This window comes from Sus scrofa, chromosome 10, assembly GCF_054392235.1.
Source record: "Sus scrofa isolate SSC_HxYL_T2T_F1_AM1 chromosome 10, Sscrofa_HxYL_maternal_Yorkshire_Landrace_v2.0, whole genome shotgun sequence".
Lineage (NCBI taxonomy): Eukaryota > Metazoa > Chordata > Mammalia > Artiodactyla > Suidae > Sus > Sus scrofa.
The window spans coordinates 28,590,523-28,605,774 of record NC_139392.1 but is presented as its reverse complement, the minus strand read 5'-3'; the positions used below and the strand labels follow the sequence as shown (position 1 = coordinate 28,605,774).

The window sequence follows — 15,252 nt, the reverse complement described above, 5'->3', positions numbered from 1 at the left end:
ATTTAAAAAGGTGCCTCCTTTCTTCTTGGATGTGCCTACTTCAGAAATGGAAATCGGAGGAAGTCCATTATAGAGGATATATGCAGATTCCTCTTTGAAGGGATGTTGAGTCAAAGTTTGGTACCAACCAATAACTCCTTGCAAGGGGCATTGGCAAAAGTGACCCTATCAGTTCTGCAGTGTATGGTAGGGAGCATTTTTCTTTGAAGAAGACCAAAATTTTCTTAAATGAACATGGCCTTGAGAGATCTTCCTTGAAAAGCTGGTGCCTTTTCCAAAGGTGTCTTTGCTGTCTTCTTTTGGGGAAACAGACTCAACTCTGCCTTCTGTCTGTGTGCCTGCGGTCCGCAACAACAGGAAGACCTGTGGCCACAGTGGGGAGGATGCTGTGACACTCACAGTGTTTTCTTTTCTCTCATCACAGGTGGACGGGATGGATGATGAAAGCCGTAAGTATTCTGGAACCCGGCTCTGCTGAGGAGAAGTCCAGGTGTTGAGGAAGGGCGGGGGGTGCTTTCCTTCCCCTTTGGTTGCAGAGACACCCTGATTCTGGGTTCCTCCTGGGAAAGGGGGTGAAGGATGGGGTGAAAGAGACTGACTTCCCACAAAAGGGCCATCCCAAGTCCTCGGGTCCCTGGAGGAAAGGAGGCTCTTTGTATGGTGGGGGTAGGTGTCCGGGAACATTGGGGGGTGTGCGTGTGAGGGCCTGTTGGTGTGATTGTGAACCAGTGTGAGTGGGTGTGTTTTGTGGGGAGTCACTTGTGCCTTAGCACCACATAGCTGTCCAGTTTCTCGTTGAACAGTCTCATGATGACCGCAGGCTAACTGTCCATTCCCTCATTCTCCCTGCACCCGCTGGGAGCAAGGTTTGGGGAAAAGGCTTTCCTTCCTCTGTTGGTCTTTCGTTTCCTCTTTTCTTCCCCCTCTGCTTGGTGCAGACTTTCATGCTGTTGTTTCAAACATGTGCCGTGAACTCGAGCCTCTTGAGGTTGTAAGTGTCCCGAGGAGTGTTGTGAACGCTGTGCTCCCCCCGCACCTCCTGCCCACTCGGGGCAGCCACCCTTCCAGCCTCTGCTCAGGAGTGGTCTTTCAGACACCTCATGTGCATGACATCAGAGAGTCTTTGTCCTTCTGTGTCTGACTGGCTTCACTTGAAGTGATGTCCTCCAGCGAGTTCCTGTTGAGGCTCAGAGCTCATGAACCTGACCAGTACCTATGAGGACACGGGTTCGACCCTTGGCCTTGCTCAGTGGGTTAAGGATCTGACTTTTCCCTGAGCCACGGTGTAGGTTGCAGACATGGCTCAGATCCCAAGTTGCTGTTGCTGTAGCATAGGCAAGCAGCTGTAGCTCTGATTCAGCTCCTAGCCTAGGAACCTCCAAATGCCTCAAGCGAGGCCCTAAAAAGACCAAAAGAAATGATATTGAGATTTTGATATGTGTTGTAGTGTACCTGCTGTTTTTTCATGTAGTATGAAATGTCAATGATATTCCGTCTTCCAATCTATTTTTTTTATTTTTCTGTATTTTTCAGGCCTTGCTCATGACATAATGAAGTTCCCAGGTGAGGGGTCAAATCTGAGCTATTTATGCCAAACTACACCAGAGCCACATCCACACCTACAACACACGTCTGTGACCTACACCACAGCTCAAATCAACACTGGACCCTTAACCCACTGAGTGAAGCCAGGGATTGAACCTGCTTCATCATGGATATTAGTTGGGTTCATTCCTGATGAGCCACAATGGGCACTCCTCCTTCCCCTCTGTGAACATGGAATGTCATTTGAATTCTTTGTGACTTATTCAATTCTTTCAGCAATGTTTTGTAGTTTTCAGTGTAAAAGTTGTTTCCTTTCTTAGAGCCCTGAGCCTGCTTTCCAGCTACTCCAGCAGCACCATGAGAAGGACGGGCTCGTGAAAACATTGGCGTGTCCCTCACTGCCTCTGCACTGAGCTCTGATTATGGCAGCACAGGTGTTGTGGGCCATACACAGCACCTCTGCTTACCCGTGGGTTCTGCTAGGAATCGGTCTAGAATGTCACCGTTGCCATCTCTCTTTGGGGGTCTGCAGGGCCTCCCAGAATTCCTGGCACAGGTTCATGAGCACAGGAGATACATACAGATGAATGATCAGGTCAGACCAGCCAACTGGTCTGCAGTAAAGCATGTCCGGGGAGGGGAGGTCATATCTTGCTCATCTTTGAATCTCCACCCTGAACACGATGCCTGATGTGGCAGTCACTGGCAGATCACCTCTTTATACTTCATGGAATTCTGTAATAAATAGTGCAATCCATTCATATAAAACACAGCACCGTTCAATTGCTTACTCAGCTATCCCCTTTTCAGTGTGTGTAGAGGTGGAATTTCAGGTGTGTCAGTTTAGAGGTAGGAGCTATAAAGGGCCATAGAAGGAAGAAGTTGAAAGGTCATTCCTTCAGCACGTTGCTGTCCTTCGAATGTTGGCATCTGTGCTCACCTTGTGTGGAAGGGTCTCAGTCCATGGAGCAGAGGGAAGGTCTGGGCGCCTGGAGGAAAACCCAGGGTGATGCTCTGTAACCTGCAGTCACCTCAGGGAAGCAGGAGGAATGGGAGGGTCACTCTTTCTAACTCAATTCCCCGCGTGGTGTATTTCTACAGAGTCAGTGGTGGAGAGCATGAGCAGCCGCCAGGATGAGGAGGCTGCAGGTAGGGAAGAGCACGCAGCTGGGATCCAGTGGGAGAGGGTTCCTGGGAGCACCTGGGTTCCGCCTGCTGCCGGGAGAGGGAGGAAGTGGGGGATAGGACTTGGCGGGTGGGTGGGTGGGTGGCCTAATGAGTGGCACTCTGCTGTGGTGTTTTCCCCTGTGAAATGGATACCACGAAGAAGACTTGGGTCCCTGGTCTTTGTTGTGCTGTGTTTGTATTCCTCTCTCCTTTTCTTTGAGAGGGAGAATCGATTTTCCTTCCCAAAGCTGCTCCTTCCTGCTTTGGTCTCTGCCCGTTGTGCAAGTTTGCTTTGTGATTGGCACCGTGAGGGCCCAGTGCACAAGGGCTGTTGACTTGGTTTCCTTTATTGGCCTTGAGGGACCTGAAGTGGTGGCACCCAAAGCTCTCCTAGGCCCTTGACCCTGGAGACCAAGTTGGTTGAGTGAGTGTCAGGTGGTGGGTGAGAAGGCAGCTCTCTGGCTCTGCATGTTCGGGATTTCTGACCTCCCTGTCCTATTGTGTCCTCACGGTGTGTCCTGAGGGAAGGGGCGTTCCCAGAGTTGGATGCCCAGAACAGGGAACTGAGGCACAGACAGATCTACATCTCCTTTTGTGGCATGTGTTTCTTCTACAGGGGATGTGAGGAGTTCCCTAGTGTCCTAGAGGCTAAAGATCGAGTGTTCGATCCCTTCCGTGGTGCAGAATCAAGTGCCTGGGTTGGGAACCACTGCATCCCCTGGGAGTGGTGACAATCAATCAGTCAACCAATGGGATTGACATCAGACCATTCTGCATGGTCATTATCTAGGTTGTCTCCGCTACCCAGAGGCATTTTCACACGAAACCTGTGTGGGGAGGTAATGTTTTGAAGTGCACCCCAAAGAGCAAGATCTTTCTAAGTAGAACTTGGATTCTGAAGGCTCTTCTGGGCGGCCGGGTGTTATGGGCTTTGAGGGCTTGGCCTGGGAGTCAATTATTAGTCATTTCCCTGTTATCTTCTGCAATCAGGATGTCACTCGTTCTCTCTGTTGTCATGTATTTTCCAGAATCTTGCTTTGGAAACCTAGGATCTTGCTTCAGGAGTCTGAGGGCAATTTTGTTCTTTACCACCTTGGCTGGAATAATCCCATGGTGGCCACACAACAGGGTGCACCCTGCCAATGAGCCAGATGAAGGTACTGTGGAACCTGACTCAATACATCCAGGCCTGAACAATGATTCTAGTTCATTCCGTGTTCCAAATTTCAGAACAAACTCTACAAATGCTACGCCACATCTTTCTTTTATTCCATGATGCAAATTCAAACGAACTAACTCGGAGTTCCCATCGTGGCGCAGTGGTTAATAAATCCGACTAGGAACCATGAGGTTGTGAGTTTGATCTCTGGCCTTGCTCAGTGGGTTAAGGATCCAGGGTTGCCGTGAGCCATGGTGTAGGTTGAAGATGTGGCTCGGATCCTGAGTTGCAGTGGCAGTGGTCACTGTAGGCCACTACAACTCTGATTAGACCCGTATCCTGGGAATCTCCATATGCTGAGGGAAGCAGGCCTAGAAAAGGCAAAATGACAAAAAAAGCAAAAAACAAATTGAATAACTCAGTTGGTAATTTCCCAACTATGGAAATAATGATTCATTTAAAATCGACATTTGGTTCCTGGTTAATAGCAAAGGTGACCTCACTCATTTTATGACATTTGCTGATATTTAACATTTCCAGTTGTAATAGATCCCTGCATGGAACCACATTTCCCAATTTGAAAACAATACTAGAAATGATTTAGAACAAGATTATATTAACAAGAAATGGTGGATATTACAGAAAGCTCCTCTAACCCATTCCTCCAATTTCCACCAATGACAACGTCCAGCACTGAATGGGGAACTCATGGTACACTGAGCAGCAAAAGATTCCTATAATTTTAATTAATGAAAAGTTCCCCATTTACATTCACATTCAGTTTTTGGGCTGTGCCAGTAGTTGAGGTTGGACACATGCAAAATATTTGGAGGCCCCAGTATGTTACCATAGAGAACGTGTACACTCCCATCTGTAGAAGGACGTTATTCCCAACAGCAAAGAGATGAAACCAATCACAAATGACAAGAGATCAGGAGAGAGATCAAATGCGATATGTGAACAGAAGAGAACAGTATTCTACCGGAAACAAAAGTAAAATTTTAAATAGGATACCAAGAGGATGATCCAAAAAAAAAAAAACTAAGTACTGTTTGACCAAAACTGAGGAGTTCCCATCATGGCGTGCCAGCAGTGAAACCGATTAGGAAGCATGAGATTGTGAGTTTGACCCCTGGCCACAATCAGGGGGATAAGGATCTGGTGATGCCGTGAGCTGTGGTGTAGGTGGCAGATGCAGCTGGGATCCTGCCTTGCTGTGGCTCTGACATAAAATGGCAGCTACGGCTCCTATTAGACCCCTAGCCTGGGAACCTCCATATGCCATGCGTGTGGTCCTAAGAAGCAACAAGTATCAATAGAAAAAAAAAATAGAGAAATCAGGCAGCACAGAGAAGGAAATATCGTGCAACTCAACATATAGGCGGTAACCAGACTCGGCAGAGTGTCAGAGATGGAAAGTAGAAATGGCCAAGACCTGGCAGCAGGGCTGAAGGGGGAGTCATTCCTGAATGGGTGCAGAGGTCCTATGAGTTATGATGAGAAAAGTTGTTATGGACAGTGGTGCAAAGTACATAGCATTGGGAAGGCCTGCTCTCCCCGTGAGTTTCCTATTGCCAAAGTATTCCAAAGAGAAGCATTATGTATCTAAGAAAAGAAAAGAGGCGAAACATCCCAGAGGATGGCGTGTGAACACAGGAGCACCCTGTGGGAAGAGTAGGGAAGCTGAAATGATCTCCTGCCATTTCAGAAGATGGAGGAATGTGGCTGGAGAGGAAAATGGGCAGGAGGATTCACGAGACTCTGTCATGGCAGCAGAGCCTGCATGCTCGTGTTGGCCATTTCTCAGATGGAGAATATGCCACGGAGAGGTTCCCTTTAGCAAGAGAGGCAGAGGCTCCCTTTCTCAGGTCTTTCAAGGTGCTCTCTGCCGTCCTTCAAAACGTTTACCCGGGAGGATGGGCCAAGAGAAGCTCCATCCATGCTTCATCCCACCCCCACCCCTTGACTCTCAGCCCATGTCCAGTCAGGTGAGGTGCCCAGAGTACCTCCCGAGCAGCACCACCGCCTTGCTGACAGTGACTGTGTGTCCCCCTAGCAACCCTCGATGATGTTGTGGAGGCCGGCGGGAGTGAGAAGACGGAGGAAGAGGCCCTGGCTGGGGCAAATGAGGAGGAGGTGGGGCCGGGAACTGAGAAGGTGCAGGAGGAGGCTGCCTGCATTGACGAGGCAGAGGAGGAGGCAGGCCCATCCCTTGAAAATGACGAGGAGTCCCCAGCCAGCGACCTGGTTGAGCAGGAAGACCAGCTTGCCCCCAAGGTAAGCTCACCTTTCTTGATCGGAGATTTAAAAAGGTGCCTCCTTTCTTCTTGGATGTGCCTACTTCAGAAAAGGAAATCTGAGCAAGTCCATTATAGAGGATATATGCACATTCCTCTGTGGAGGAATGTTGAGTCAAAGTTTGGTACCAACCAATAACTCCTTCCAAGGGGCATTGGCAAAAGGGACCACATCAGTTCCCAAGTGTACATAGGGAGCATTTGTCTTTGAAGAAGCCTGAATGTTTTGTTTTGTTGTCTTTTTGCCTTTTCTAGGGCCACTCCTGTGGCATATGGAGGTTCCCAGGCTCAGGGTCAAACCAGAGCTGTAGCCACCGGCCTGCGCCAGAGCCACAGCAACGCGGGATCCGAGCAACGTCTGCAACCTACACCTCAGCTCACGGCAATGCCGGATCCTTAACCCACTGAGCAAGGCCAGGGATCGAACCCGCAACCTCATGGTTCCTGGTCGGATTCGTTAACCACTGCGCCACGACGGGAACTCCAAAGAAGCCTGAATGTTTTTTAAATGAACGTGGACTTGGGAGGTCTTCCATGAAAAGCTGGTGCCTTTTCCACAGGTGTCTTTGCTGTCTTCTTTTGGGGAAACAGACTCAACTCTGCCTTCTGTCTGTGTGCCTGCGGTCCGCAACCACAGGAAGACCTGTGGCCACAGTGCAGAGGATGCTGTGACACTCACAGTGTTTTCTTTTCTCTCATCACAGGTGGACGGGATGGACGATGAAAGCCGTAAGTATTCTGGAACCCGGCTCTGCTGAGGAGAAGTCCAGGTGTTGAGGAAGGGCGGGGGGTGCTTTCCTGCCCCTTTGGTTGCAGAGACACCCTGATTCTGGGTTCCTCCTGGGAAAGGGGGTGAAGGATGGGGTGAAAGAGACTGACTTCCCACAAAAGGGCCATCCCAAGTCCTCGGGTCCCTGGAGGAAAGGAGGCTCTTTGTATGGTGGGGGTAGGTGTCCGGGAACATTGGGGGGTGTGCGTGTGAGGGCCTGTTGGTGTGATTGTGAACCAGTGTGAGTGGGTGTGTTTTGTGGGGAGTCACTTGTGCCTTAGCACCACATAGCTGTCCAGTTTCTCGTTGAACAGTCTCATGATGACCGCAGGCTAACTGTCCATTCCCTCATTCTCCCTGCACCCGCTGGGAGCAAGGTTTGGGGAAAAGGCTTTCCTTCCTCTGTTGGTCTTTCGTTTCCTCTTTTCTTCCCCCTCTGCTTGGTGCAGACTTTCATGCTGTTGTTTCAAACATGTGCCGTGAACTCGAGCCTCTTGAGGTTGTAAGTGTCCCGAGGAGTGTTGTGAACGCTGTGCTCCCCCCGCACCTCCTGCCCACTCGGGGCAGCCACCCTTCCAGCCTCTGCTCAGGAGTGGTCTTTCAGACACCTCATGTGCATGACATCAGAGAGTCTTTGTCCTTCTGTGTCTGACTGGCTTCACTTGAAGTGATGTCCTCCAGCGAGTTCCTGTTGAGGCTCAGAGCTCATGAACCTGACCAGTACCTATGAGGACACGGGTTCGACCCTTGGCCTTGCTCAGTGGGTGAAGAATCCCGCATTGCGGTGAGCTGCGGCAGAGGTCCCAGACGCGGCTGGTATCCAGCTTGGCTGTGGCTGTGGTGTCGGCCGGTGGCCACAGCTCTGATTTGCCGCCTCGCCTGGGAATTTCCATCTGCTGCGGGGGCAGCCCTCAAGCCCAAAAGTGAATCAGTCAATAATGTCCTGGAGTTCTCTGTGCATTGCTGCAATGGGTAGGGTTTCCTTCTTCTGTGACAACGGAATACCTTGCTATGGTCTGTATCCACCCCGTTGTCTTTCTCAGTCTGTGTGCCCGTGGACACTGGGGCTCTGTTTCTGTTGGGCTCTTGTGTATGGCGCTGCCGTGATCCTGGGATGGCAGGTCTCTTTACCCGACACTGATGGATCTTCCTTTACATGTCCATGCAGCAGTGGGATTGCAGGGTCCTGCCGTGGTGTTTCCCGTCCTGGCTGGCCCCGTTGACATTCCCTGCTACAGTGTCCAGAAGTCCCAGGCAGTCACATCTTCCCAAACATCTGTTCAGGTTTGAAAACACTCCGTGTCCTACCAGGTGGGAGGTGATACCTCGTGGTGCCTTTGCTTTGCCTTTCCATTGTGATAGGCGACTTTGGGAAACATGCCCTCTGTGTGCTGCTCTCTGTGGTCTTCTTGGACGGTGGGTCTCTCCCAGGCTTCCACTCATCTACAACTGAGGCATTTGCCTTTTGATTCAATTGATTTGTAGTTGTTTCCCATATATTCCAAATATGAGCCCCTGTTTCAAATACAAGATTTACAAATATCCTCTTCTGTAGGTTGTCTTTCCATTCAGTGGATTGTTAGACACTGTCCTTTCTGTTTGTTTCTATTTTAATGGAGGTACAGTGTTGTTTCACTCTCTGCTGTGGAGCAACGTTCCCCAGTCGTGTGTGTCCATTAACGTATGTTCCTTTTTTGATATTATTGCCGTCTGAGATCAGGTCGATTACAGGAGATTGGATCTCGTTCTCCGTGTGCTGCAACAGGAGGACCTTGTTGTCTCTCCATTCTCAATGCCGTAGTTGGCATCAACTGCCCCCAAACTCCCAGTCCGTGCCCTTCACAACCACAAGTCTGTTCTCTGCGTCCGTGGGTTCTGTGGACAGGTTCCTTTGTGCCGTGCTTTAGATTCCACCTCTAAGTGAGATCAGGTGGTATCCGTCTTTCTCTTTGTCACGTACTTCACTTTGCACGAGAATCTCCCGATCCATCCCTATTGTTTTGAGTGGCATTGGTTTCTTCTTCGATTTTCTGGCTGAGTCGTGAATTCCATCATCTATGTGGACCACATCGTCATGAGCCATTCATCTGTCTGTGGACATGAGGTGGCTTCCCTGTCTTGGCTGTTGTGAACAGTGCTGCCATAAACATAGAGGGGCATATGTCTTTTTCCTGGATACATTTGTCCTGATATTTCCCAGGGTGCTCGGCTTGCTAGGTCGCATGCCCTGCTGTGTTCAGTTTTCGCAGGACCCTCCATGGTGTCTTCCATAGTGGTTGTACCAGTGTACGTTCGCATCGGCAATGCTGGGGCGGGGGAGCCCTTTCTCCACCCGTATCTGCGACCGACACCAGAGCTCTCGGCAACGCTGGATCCTTAACCCCCTCAGCGAGGCCAGGGATCAACCCCGCAAGCTCGTGGTTCCTAGTCGGATTCGTTTCCGCTGTGCCCTGACGGGAACTCCTGGGTGGTTTCTTTGCTGTTGTTGTTGTGGAGGTGTATGAGTTTTCTTTATATATGTTTTGGAGGTGAACCTCACGGGCAGTGGTCCCTTTCTCCTCAGTGCTTCTGTAGAGCTGCTGTCCACAGTGTGCCAGCCACTGGCCAGAAGGAGCCATTTCTGCTTAATTGAGTTCAGTCAGTAGTTAGGTCTGCCTCTTGCAGTGAACAGAATAAAGCAGCCTATGGTTCACTCCCAGGGGCCACCACACAAGTGTGTCCATGCAGCTGGAATTTCAGGTGTGTCACCCTGGAGCTGAGGCCTCCAGATGGACTCGTAGAAGGGAGATGTGTAAGGCTCCATCCCTCAGCAGCCCACGATCTCTGAAGGTTTGCCACTGTGGCCAATGTTTTATGGAAGCTTCTGAGGCCGTAGAGCAGAGGGAAGTTCTGAGCACACGGAGGACAAGCCAGGGTGGTGCTGTGTGGCCGCAAACAACCCTAAGTAGGGGATACGTGTGGGGGACAGGCTCTAACACCTTGATTCCTTATGTCTGTGTCTCTGCAGTATGTTTCATGGAGAGTCTGAGTGACAGCAACCATGATGAAAGTGATACAGGTAAGAACAGCTCTCAGGTAGGAGCCAATGGGAGAGGGATCCCGGGACACTTGGGTGACGCCTGCTGCTTGGAGTGTGGGGCAGGTGAGTCTGAAACTTAAAAACAGAAAGAAATTGATGTAAAGATGTTCACCGCCTACTTTAATAAGGAGAGGGAGCAGATATGAGATGCCTGAATGTTGGCATCTGTGCTCACCTTGTGTGGAAGGGTCTCAGTCCATGGAGCAGAGGGAAGGTCTGGGCACCTGGAGGAAAAACCAGGGTGATGCTCTGTACCCGTAGTCACCTCAGGGAAGCCGGAGAAACGGGAGGGCCACTCTTTCTAACTCCTTGATTCCCCTGATGGTGTGTTTCTACAGACTCAGTGGTGGAGAGCCTGAGCAGCCGCCAGGATGAGGAGGCTGCAGGTAGGGAAGAGCACGCAGCTGGGATCCAGTGGGAGAGGGTTCCTGGGAGCACCTGGGTTCCGCCTGCTGCCGGGAGAGGGAGGAAGTGGGGGATAGGACTTGGCGGGTGGGTGGGTGGGTGGCCTAATGAGTGGCACTCTGCTGTGGTGTTTTCCCCTGTGAAATGGATACCACGAAGAAGACTTGGGTCCCTGGTCTTTGTTGTGCTGTGTTTGTATTCCTCTCTCCTTTTCTTTGAGAGGGAGAATCGATTTTCCCTCCCAAAGCTGCTCCTTCCTGCTTTGGTCTCTGCCCGTTGTGCAAGTTTGCTTTGTGATTGGCACCGTGAGGGCCCAGTGCACAAGAGCTGTTGACTTGGTTTCCTTTATTGGCCTTGAGGGACCTGAAGTGGTGGCACCTGAAGTGGTGGCACCTTGACCCTGGAGACCAAGTTGGTCGAGTGAGTGTCAGGTGGTGGGTGAGAAGGCAGCTCTCTGGCTCTGCATGTTTGGGATTTCTGGCCTCCCTGTCCTATTGTGTCCTCACGGTGTGTCCTGAGGGAAGGGATGTTCGCAGAGTTGGATGAGTTAAAGGAGGCATACTTGGAGTTCCAGTGGTTAAGGAATCCAACTAGGAACCATGAGATTGCGGGTTCGATCGCTGGCCTCACTCAGTGAGTTAAGGATCCAGTAATGCCGTGAGCTGTGGTGTAGGTGGCAGATGCAGCTGGGATCCTGCCTTGCTGTGGCTCTGACATAAAATGGCAGCTACGGCTCCTATTAGACCCCTAGCCTGGGAACCTCCATATGGCATGTGTGTGGCCCTAAAAAGCAACAAGTATCAATAGAAAAAAAAAATAGAGAAATCAGGCAGCACAGAGAAGGAAATATCGTGCAACTCAACATATAGGCGGTAACCAGACTCGGCAGAGTGTCAGAGATGGAAAGTAGAAATGGCCAAGACCTGGCAGCAGGGCTGAAGGGGGAGTCATTCCTGAATGGGTGCAGAGGTCCTATGAGTTATGATGAGAAAAGTTGTTATGGACAGTGGTGCAAAGTACATAGCATTGGGAAGGCCTGCTCTCCCCGTGAGTTTCCTATTGCCAAAGTATTCCAAAGAGAAGCATTATGTATCTAAGAAAAGAAAAGAGGCGAAACATCCCAGAGGATGGCGTGTGAACACAGGAGCACCCTGTGGGAAGAGTAGGGAAGCTGAAAAGATCTCCTGCCATTTCAGAAGATGGAGGAATGTGGCTGGAGAGGAAAATGGGCAGGAGGATTCACGAGACTCTGTCATGGCAGCAGAGCCTGCATGCTCGTGTTGGCCATTTCTCAGATGGAGAATATGCCACGGAGAGGTTCCCTTTAGCAAGAGAGGCAGAGGCTCCCTTTCTCAGGTCTTTCAAGGTGCTCTCTGCCGTCCTTCAAAACGTTTACCCGGGAGGATGGGCCAAGAGAAGCTCCATCCGTGCTTCATCCCACCCCCACCCCTTGACTCTCAGCCCATGTCCAGTCAGGTGAGGTGCCCAGAGTACCTCCCGAGCAGCACCACCGCCTTGCTGACAGTGACTGTGTGTCCCCCTAGCAACCCTCGATGATGTTGTGGAGGCCGGCGGGAGTGAGAAGACGGAGGAAGAGGCCCTGGCTGGGGCAAATGAGGAGGAGGTGGGGCCGGGAACTGAGAAGGTGCAGGAGGAGGCTGCCTGCATTGACGAGGCAGAGGAGGAGGCAGGCCCATCCCTTGAAAATGACGAGGAGTCCCCAGCCAGCGACCTGGTTGAGCAGGAAGACCAGCTTGCCCCCAAGGTAAGCTCACCTTTCTTGATCGGAGATTTAAAAAGGTGCCTCCTTTCTTCTTGGATGTGCCTACTTCAGAAAAGGAAATCTGAGCAAGTCCATTATAGAGGATATATGCACATTCCTCTGTGGAGGAATGTTGAGTCAAAGTTTGGTACCAACCAATAACTCCTTCCAAGGGGCATTGGCAAAAGGGACCACATCAGTTCCCAAGTGTACATAGGGAGCATTTGTCTTTGAAGAAGCCTGAATGTTTTGTTTTGTTGTCTTTTTGCCTTTTCTAGGGCCACTCCTGTGGCATATGGAGGTTCCCAGGCTCAGGGTCAAACCAGAGCTGTAGCCACCGGCCTGCGCCAGAGCCACAGCAACGCGGGATCCGAGCAACGTCTGCAACCTACACCTCAGCTCACGGCAATGCCGGATCCTTAACCCACTGAGCAAGGCCAGGGATCGAACCCGCAACCTCATGGTTCCTGGTCGGATTCGTTAACCACTGCGCCACGACGGGAACTCCAAAGAAGCCTGAATGTTTTTTAAATGAACGTGGACTTGGGAGGTCTTCCATGAAAAGCTGGTGCCTTTTCCACAGGTGTCTTTGCTGTCTTCTTTTGGGGAAACAGACTCAACTCTGCCTTCTGTCTGTGTGCCTGCGGTCCGCAACCACAGGAAGACCTGTGGCCACAGTGCAGAGGATGCTGTGACACTCACAGTGTTTTCTTTTCTCTCATCACAGGTGGACGGGATGGACGATGAAAGCCGTAAGTATTCTGGAACCCGGCTCTGCTGAGGAGAAGTCCAGGTGTTGAGGAAGGGCGGGGGGTGCTTTCCTGCCCCTTTGGTTGCAGAGACACCCTGATTCTGGGTTCCTCCTGGGAAAGGGGGTGAAGGATGGGGTGAAAGAGACTGACTTCCCACAAAAGGGCCATCCCAAGTCCTCGGGTCCCTGGAGGAAAGGAGGCTCTTTGTATGGTGGGGGTAGGTGTCCGGGAACATTGGGGGGTGTGCGTGTGAGGGCCTGTTGGTGTGATTGTGAACCAGTGTGAGTGGGTGTGTTTTGTGGGGAGTCACTTGTGCCTTAGCACCACATAGCTGTCCAGTTTCTCGTTGAACAGTCTCATGATGACCGCAGGCTAACTGTCCATTCCCTCATTCTCCCTGCACCCGCTGGGAGCAAGGTTTGGGGAAAAGGCTTTCCTTCCTCTGTTGGTCTTTCGTTTCCTCTTTTCTTCCCCCTCTGCTTGGTGCAGACTTTCATGCTGTTGTTTCAAACATGTGCCGTGAACTCGAGCCTCTTGAGGTTGTAAGTGTCCCGAGGAGTGTTGTGAACGCTGTGCTCCCCCCGCACCTCCTGCCCACTCGGGGCAGCCACCCTTCCAGCCTCTGCTCAGGAGTGGTCTTTCAGACACCTCATGTGCATGACATCAGAGAGTCTTTGTCCTTCTGTGTCTGACTGGCTTCACTTGAAGTGATGTCCTCCAGCGAGTTCCTGTTGAGGCTCAGAGCTCATGAACCTGACCAGTACCTATGAGGACACGGGTTCGACCCTTGGCCTTGCTCAGTGGGTGAAGAATCCCGCATTGCGGTGAGCTGCGGCAGAGGTCCCAGACGCGGCTGGTATCCAGCTTGGCTGTGGCTGTGGTGTCGGCCGGTGGCCACAGCTCTGATTTGCCGCCTCGCCTGGGAATTTCCATCTGCTGCGGGGGCAGCCCTCAAGCCCAAAAGTGAATCAGTCAATAATGTCCTGGAGTTCTCTGTGCATTGCTGCAATGGGTAGGGTTTCCTTCTTCTGTGACAACGGAATACCTTGCTATGGTCTGTATCCACCCCGTTGTCTTTCTCAGTCTGTGTGCCCGTGGACACTGGGGCTCTGTTTCTGTTGGGCTCTTGTGTATGGCGCTGCCGTGATCCTGGGATGGCAGGTCTCTTTACCCGACACTGATGGATCTTCCTTTACATGTCCATGCAGCAGTGGGATTGCAGGGTCCTGCCGTGGTGTTTCCCGTCCTGGCTGGCCCCGTTGACATTCCCTGCTACAGTGTCCAGAAGTCCCAGGCAGTCACATCTTCCCAAACATCTGTTCAGGTTTGAAAACACTCCGTGTCCTACCAGGTGGGAGGTGATACCTCGTGGTGCCTTTGCTTTGCCTTTCCATTGTGATAGGCGACTTTGGGAAACATGCCCTCTGTGTGCTGCTCTCTGTGGTCTTCTTGGACGGTGGGTCTCTCCCAGGCTTCCACTCATCTACAACTGAGGCATTTGCCTTTTGATTCAATTGATTTGTAGTTGTTTCCCATATATTCCAAATATGAGCCCCTGTTTCAAATACAAGATTTACAAATATCCTCTTCTGTAGGTTGTCTTTCCATTCAGTGGATTGTTAGACACTGTCCTTTCTGTTTGTTTCTATTTTAATGGAGGTACAGTGTTGTTTCACTCTCTGCTGTGGAGCAACGTTCCCCAGTCGTGTGTGTCCATTAACGTATGTTCCTTTTTTGATATTATTGCCGTCTGAGATCAGGTCGATTACAGGAGATTGGATCTCGTTCTCCGTGTGCTGCAACAGGAGGACCTTGTTGTCTCTCCATTCTCAATGCCGTAGTTGGCATCAACTGCCCCCAAACTCCCAGTCCGTGCCCTTCACAACCACAAGTCTGTTCTCTGCGTCCGTGGGTTCTGTGGACAGGTTCCTTTGTGCCGTGCTTTAGATTCCACCTCTAAGTGAGATCAGGTGGTATCCGTCTTTCTCTTTGTCACGTACTTCACTTTGCACGAGAATCTCCCGATCCATCCCTATTGTTTTGAGTGGCATTGGTTTCTTCTTCGATTTTCTGGCTGAGTCGTGAATTCCATCATCTATGTGGACCACATCGTCATGAGCCATTCATCTGTCTGTGGACATGAGGTGGCTTCCCTGTCTTGGCTGTTGTGAACAGTGCTGCCATAAACATAGAGGGGCATATGTCTTTTTCCTGGATACATTTGTCCTGATATTTCCCAGGGTGCTCGGCTTGCTAGGTCGCATGCCCTGCTGTGTTCAGTTTTCGCAGGACCCTCCATGGTGTCTTCCATAGTGGT

The 15,252-nt window shown here is 51.0% G+C and overlaps 1 protein-coding gene across 38 annotated transcripts in view; it reads left to right on the top strand.

Moving 5' to 3' along the window:
• LOC146398891 (uncharacterized) overlaps positions 1-15,252 on the top strand; it is a 112,145-nt gene that overhangs the window by 77,802 nt on the left and 19,091 nt on the right. For 21 of the 38 annotated variants that reach the window (XM_084979520.1, XM_084979503.1, XM_084979499.1 and 18 more), the window contains 9 exons: positions 425-449; positions 2,647-2,694; positions 3,741-3,869; positions 5,928-6,148; positions 6,873-6,897; positions 9,945-9,995; positions 10,355-10,402; positions 11,966-12,186; positions 12,911-12,935. In XM_084979520.1, the coding sequence (XP_084835646.1) occupies positions 434-449; positions 2,647-2,694; positions 3,741-3,869; positions 5,928-6,148; positions 6,873-6,897; positions 9,945-9,995; positions 10,355-10,402; positions 11,966-12,186; positions 12,911-12,935 (784 nt within the window). In that variant the 5' untranslated portion in view covers positions 425-433. Of the gene's footprint in view, positions 1-424; positions 450-1,533; positions 1,564-2,565; positions 2,695-3,740; positions 3,870-5,927; positions 6,149-6,872; positions 6,898-9,944; positions 9,996-10,354; positions 10,403-11,965; positions 12,187-12,910; positions 12,936-15,252 lie in introns of those variants that run through there. The other 17 variants (XM_084979497.1, XM_084979498.1, XM_084979516.1 and 14 more) reach the window with 3 other exon arrangements.